Here is a 6,742-nt window from a genome sequence, read left to right as displayed (position 1 = left end):
TAAGTACATCTCGGGTTTGCCTATGCAAATCCAAGACTCCGTTCTAAGTCGTGACCCTCAAACCCTCCATGATGCCATCACCCTAGCCGGTACCCTCACTATGAACCACGTTAAGGCCGGGACCTTGACACGGAAGAGTTCTAAGAAGCCCAATGATAAGCCCACACCTGAGCCCACTAAGGAATCCAAGCCCGAATCCTCCAAGAATAACAACCACAACAACTCATCTCACTACCGCAACAACAAGAGAAAACCCAACTCCCAAAATTATGTTTTAGCCCAACCACAAGCCCAACAAGCTCCTCCAAACAAGAAGCCCTGCACCAGCCCACACCCGTATTGCAACACTTGCCAACGCCACCACCCGACCCAAGTCACTTGTCGGGTGTGCACCAATTGCCACCGATTCGGCCACCTCACCCAATATTGTCGTGAAGCACCTCGTGTGCAAGCCACTCCACCGCGGTTCGCACCACCAACCCAACCCAACCGAGCCATCCCTCGTGCTCCAATCATTAACCCCACCAGGGCTTGCTACAATTGTGGTGACCCAAATCACCTTCGCAACGCGTGTCCTCGACTCGCCCAAGTTCACCAAGCCTATGTTGCACCACAACCTTACTACACCTCCCAAGCCTACCAAGTGCAAGCTTATCAACCCCAAGTACCCCAACTCATGGCTCCTCCAACTCTTCAAGCCCAAGCCATGGTCATGCAAGCCTATTAAACTCCAACCTCTCAAGCTTCAACTTCTCAAATCCAAGCACCTCAAAGAACTCAAGGCCAAGCTTTCACGATCAATGCTCATCAAGCCCGAAACTCGAATGATGTGATGAACGGTACGTTCCTAATTAATAAGCACCATGCTTCGGTGCTATTTGATTCGGGAGCCAATAGAAGCTTTATTTCCTTTGATTTTGAATACATACTTGATGTGCCCCGTAGTAAATTATCTAAGCCCTTCACGGTAGAGATAGCAAACGGTAGTTTGATCACTATTGACTCCGTCATTCTAAATTTCATGATTAATCTCAATGGGCAAAAGTTCTCTATCGACCTTATCCCTATGCAAATGGTTAGTTTCGACGTTATCATTGGTATAGACTGGCTCTCCCTCCACCGTGCCGAAATTTTATGTTTTGAGAAACTCATTCGAATCCCTGTCAATGGAGGCGTGATTCTAAACGTTCGTGGTGAAGGACCCTTCTCAAAGCTAAACATCATGTCGTGCCTTGAAGCCCAACGTTACTTACGCAAGAAGTATGTCCCCTTTTTAGCCCATGTCACCACAAAATCCGATGGAGAAAAGGAATTTTCCGACATCCCGATTGCCCGCGACTTCCCCGAAGTCTTTCCCGATGACGTTTCCGGACTTCCTCCCATTCGTCAAGTGGAGTTCCGTATTGATCTTGTACCCGGAGCAAATACAGTAGCCAAAGCACCTTACCGTCTTGCACCTTCCGAGATGCGAGAACTCTCCAACTAAATCCAAGAACTCACGGAAAAGGGTTTCATTTGCCCGAGTTCGTCTCCATGGGGCGCACCCGTCTTGTTTGTTAAGAAGAAAGACGGTACTCTTCATATGTGTATTGATTATCGTGAGCTCAACAAGCTTACTATCAAGAATCGTTATCCCATCAGCGTATTGATGATCTTTTCGATCAACTCCAAGGAGCCACATGTTTCTCTAAGATTGATCTTCATTCGGGTTATCACCAACTACGTGTCCACGAAGATGATATACCCAAGACCGCCTTTCATACTCGTTATGGCCACTTTGAATTCCGAGTTATGCCTTTTGGGTTGACTAATGCTCCCGCCGTTTTCATGGACCTTATGAATCGTTTTTGTAAACCCTACCTCGACAAGTTTGTAATTGTTTTCATCGACGATATCTTGATATACTCTAAATCGTAGACCGAGCATAAAGAGCATTTGCGAGCCATTCTTGACTTGTTACGAAAAGAACAACTTTATGCTAAGTTCTCCAAATGCGAATTTTGGCTAAAGCAAGTTCAATTCTTGGGCCACATCGTTCACGACAAGGGTATTCACGTTAATCCCGTAAAAATTGAGGCCGTTTAAAATTGGGCGACCTCGTCCTCTCCAACGGAGGTTCGTTCATTTCTTGGTTTAGTGTAACACCCCGGCTAAAGCGGAATACGCCCGGGTGTGACGTACAGATTGCCCAAAACACATGTGACATTATTAAGTGACAATAATATCATTAATTCATTGATGTTTCAAATAACAAGTACTTTTGCAAATAAGAAAAATACAAGGAAATAAACAAGTCAAACACTTTATTATTGATAATCCTATGTCTAGTGTCTTCGCTTGTTTCATCCTCTAATAAGCGTACCTGTAACATATGTATAAAATAATGTCAACTAACTTAATAGTTGGTGAGTTCACACATTTTTATATAATATATAAAAACCATACAATTCCATGAAACTCGTGCAAATAAGGTCCTTTCCAATTGGGATTGTGCACTAATGTACTCGGTTAATGAGGCCCTTTTCCACTCATAACAACAAGGTCTTGATTGCAAAGGGGGGCGTATGATCATACTATATTGAAGTAATCCATGAGCAAGTAATATTAAGCAAGTAACAAGTAAGCACACAAGTCCATGTATGAATTGTAGTTTGTAAGCAAAATCATAAACAATTGGGTTTTTGTAGGATACATATGCTACCCCAAAACAATAAAAGAGTAAAAAAGGGGTTGTGAGAAACTCACCTTTGAAATTGAAATGACAATTAACTTGGACACGAAACGGGAAGCGCGTTATATGAAACCGATTGATTGAATCTCACGAGCTAAAATAATAAATACGATAATTACTAACTAAATAATGGAAATAAAATGTTGGTTTTAAGGTTCATATATTGTTGTTTGTATATATATATATATATATTAATATTAATATGTGTTTAACTTGCTTTAAGAATATAAGATAGAATAATACCTCATTCCTAAGTAAATTACCCTATGACATAAAAGAAAGTAAAATGCATAACTTCATATCTAACACGAAAATGTCAATTTAATTAAGCAAGTAATTTTAGTGAAGTATAAAGATTAGGATTAACTTCTTCTCAAGCACCAATCCTAACAACTTTTGGGGAACTATAGTTTAGTCACACAAGCCCCCTTGGTTGTTTTAAGTAGATTATAATTACACATTCCTTTAGCATATGGTTTGTTTAACTAGCATGACAACCAAATAAATCTTACTTAACAATCTTGTTTAGAATTATCAAAACTAGAGAAACTGATGATAGCATGTATCTCATCTTTTCAAAGTCCAATACAAGGAAAGATGTTATGGATAAAGTACCGAAATTTCCTTTTACCATTCCTAGTCTCTAAGAACATGAGTGAATCATGAATGATTATAAAAGTTTGTTTTAAAGATATTAATCATCAATCTTGAATTAATGGATTAAGGTGACAACACTTGTTTCATCAAAGAATAATTGCAAAATAATCACTACTTCACACAAACTAAGTCAAATGTTCAATATAATCATCAAATGGAGTTAAGTTTCATCATAGATTATACGGTAATTGGAAGTTTAGCTCATGATGAGCATGACCATGAACATCAAAGAAGATGAAGATGACAAATACATGATTAAACTATAACAATCTAACCAATTTGTTGATAAATCTTCCTTCAATGATGATGATGGATGCTTCCAAACCTTCAAACTCTTCAATTGATCTTCAACTTGAATGTAAAATGAGTGTTTTTAAGTGATAAACCCATCTATATCCTCTCCAAGCACACCAATAAACTTAGACATGCAATCTATTTATATATGTTTGGGCAAAGGGCACAACCCCATGTTGGACGGGGCATGGCCTTGTGCTTAGCTATCCATGTATAATAAATGCTTGTTAGATCGTACATATGTTGACTCATCATGGAAGCGTGGTACACGGGCACGACCCCGTGTGTTGGTTGCTAGAATTTTATAATTTTGTCTTATTTGGGCAAGGTGACCACGGGGGCGTGGTAAGAGAGACACGACCCCATTATTTGATGTCTAGTTTTTGTCTTTTTATGAAAAGGTGACCACGGGGGCGTGGTACATGAAGCACGACCCCATGTCCGATTCATCAGATTTTGTCTTATCTTTAAAAGGTGACCACGGGGGCGTGGTAATTGAAGCATGGGGGCGTGTTAGGCTGGCTTATACACAATTTCTTTAAATTCCTGCGTGTATCCACTCATTTCTTCGTTTGAGGTTGGATTAAACCTAAAAGTATAAATAACATAATAAATAGTTATTTGAACAAAATAATATAATAAAAGATATATTTTTGGAAATTATTTTATGCTTAAAAGATGTATATTTTATATACATCAACCACACACATCCTCACGAGAATACACTCTCAAAACGCCGTTGCTCAAGCTCGAGATGAAGCCAGAAGAAACATCTATCGATTATCTTACACGATCACAAAAGTATTCAGATGCTTTAGCAAACATTAGCGAGCCCATGAAATAAAAAGGATGCCTTTATGCTGGCTATTTCAGGACTTCAGGAATAATACAATTCTCTAAAGCCCATTCTGGTCGGAAGACAACCTCTTTTCACTCTTTTGGAACTTCCTGGCGTACTTTCTGACCATGAGTTCATGATAAAAAAAAAGCTTATCCCACCATGACGGCTGCCCAAGCCTTCACGGCTACATGTAGTCGTGATTCAGCCAGTCTTCAGCTTCCAACCGAAACAGTTCATTCCCTTCAACAATTGCTAACACAATTAGGCCTTATTGTGTAGCCCACACAATAGGCCAACCAGGCCTTTTACACCACCCATGGAACACCGAACAACAATTCCTACAATCGACGTGGTCGTTGATGCTACAACAATAGTATTCAAAATAATCGACAAAATGGCCCCATTATAGATATTAGTTCTAGATTTTCTTGGGCATCTAGTCAGAATACGGTCCTTGGTTATTTCAACAGGTGTGGCATTGCACACATTCCTTCATAATGCCCCAATCGTAACTCATCAACAATTCATCCAAAAAGACAGACTCCACAAGTATACTTTGCCCATCATCGCTCACATGCATCATCATCATCATCGCTTCCGGGCACTGGTGCAAGTAGTCATGTGGCTCTTGATGGCTTTGATTAATCTGATTTGAACTATGGCAAGGATACACTAATGGCTAGTAATGACAAAAGTTTTCTCATCTTTCACATTGTTTCTACCACCTTTCATTCACAAAATAAAACCATCCCTATTAACAAAATTCTTTATGTTCCACAAATGAAACGAAATCTTCTTTTTGTACAATGTTTTTTTTCAAGACAATAACGTATTCTTTGAGTTTCACTCTACCTTTTTTGTGTAAAGGATAGAGTTACCCGCACTATCCTACTCATGGGTCCAAGTTAAGACGGTCTCTACTCCTTCTATCTTCCAAAGTTAAATCATGTTTCTAAAGTTGCTTTTCCCATAGTTCGAGCATCTTCCACAATTGGCATCAAAGACTTGGGCATCCTCATTCCCAGATGTTAAAAGTCTATGATTTTAATAATAATCTTCCTATTTCAATTAATTATGTTTTCCTTCTTGTAATTTCTGTCAATTTTAAAATCTTCAAAAATGCATTTGTATGCTTCAAACCATAAAATTGCACGTGTCTTGGATTTAATATTTTGTGATGTTTTGGGCCCAGTACCCGTTACTTCCTTTTATGGCCATCATTATTTTTTTTACTTTGTGTTGATCATTATACCAGATAAATATTGTTTTTCCCTATATAACAAAAATGTGATGTATTTAGAACCTTTAAACAATCCCATAAAATGGTTGAAAGACAATTTCAAACACAACTCAAATATGTTCAAACAGCTGGGGGTGGAGAATTTCGAAACTTATCCTCTTTTATCACAAACCTTGGAAATATGTGTCACACCCCAACCTAAGGCGGAAATGTCGGGGCGTGAGCTGATTGCTACAGCTCTCAAGGTACTATCATGCAATAATTAAATAACAATATCAATTAATTAAATTCAATTATCAAATAAATCAAATACAAACAAGTACACAATTCATACAACAATACAAATTTTATATTTCTTGATTAAAATATTCTTCTAATTAAATTATTCACTAAGTTTTCACCAACCTGCATTAAATTTCTACGATAATCTGCATATGCGTATAAAATAGAATATTTGTCAACAACACATGTTGAGTGAGTAAAACACTAGTTTAAGACACAACAATAATAATATATACTAAATAAAGAAAGATGCAAACCGTTCCTGTGAGAATAAACAGTTAAGCCATATCATATAAACAATCAATCAAATCATAAAGAAAGGGCTCAACCAATCCATATAATTGGACATTGATTACCAAGAACGGACTAAACTGTTGCCATAAAAATGGACATCGTTTCCGAAGTAAGCAAATGGCGTTTAAATAAAGCAAGTAAGAAAATAACAAGTTAGGCATAAACCGATTTACACACAAGGATTAACAGTTGCGGTTTTGAATACTAGATAATAGTTAAATATATAAGAAACACACATGTCCCCAAAAAGGATTTGAAAATAAGTAAAATAGGGGAGTGATTACTCACCTTATCAATAAGCAAGAGATAAGAGAATGCGGTAAGAACAGTAGTAAACAAGAGTTACGCTCTTCGAAAGTTATCGACGAGAGAACCTAAGTAACAATAGTTAAGGAAATAAATA

The 6,742-nt window shown here is 38.0% G+C and overlaps 1 protein-coding gene across 1 annotated transcript; it reads left to right on the top strand.

Annotated features, from left to right (window-relative positions):
* Positions 1-1,072: 1,072 nt before the first annotated feature.
* LOC143581022 (uncharacterized) lies at positions 1,073-1,486 on the top strand. Its single transcript, XM_077063902.1, has one exon. It carries the CDS (start codon positions 1,073-1,075, stop codon positions 1,484-1,486), a length of 414 nt encoding a protein of 137 aa, XP_076920017.1.
* The last annotated feature ends 5,256 nt before the right edge of the window (positions 1,487-6,742 follow it).

The sequence above is a fragment of the Bidens hawaiensis genome, unplaced genomic scaffold (genome assembly GCF_021521415.1).
Source record: "Bidens hawaiensis isolate Kalapana, Puna unplaced genomic scaffold, B.hawaiensis_p1.1 tig00030792_1, whole genome shotgun sequence".
NCBI lineage: Eukaryota > Viridiplantae > Streptophyta > Magnoliopsida > Asterales > Asteraceae > Bidens > Bidens hawaiensis.
Note: the sequence above shows the minus strand (reverse complement) of the source record. Positions and strands in the feature narration are given on the sequence as shown.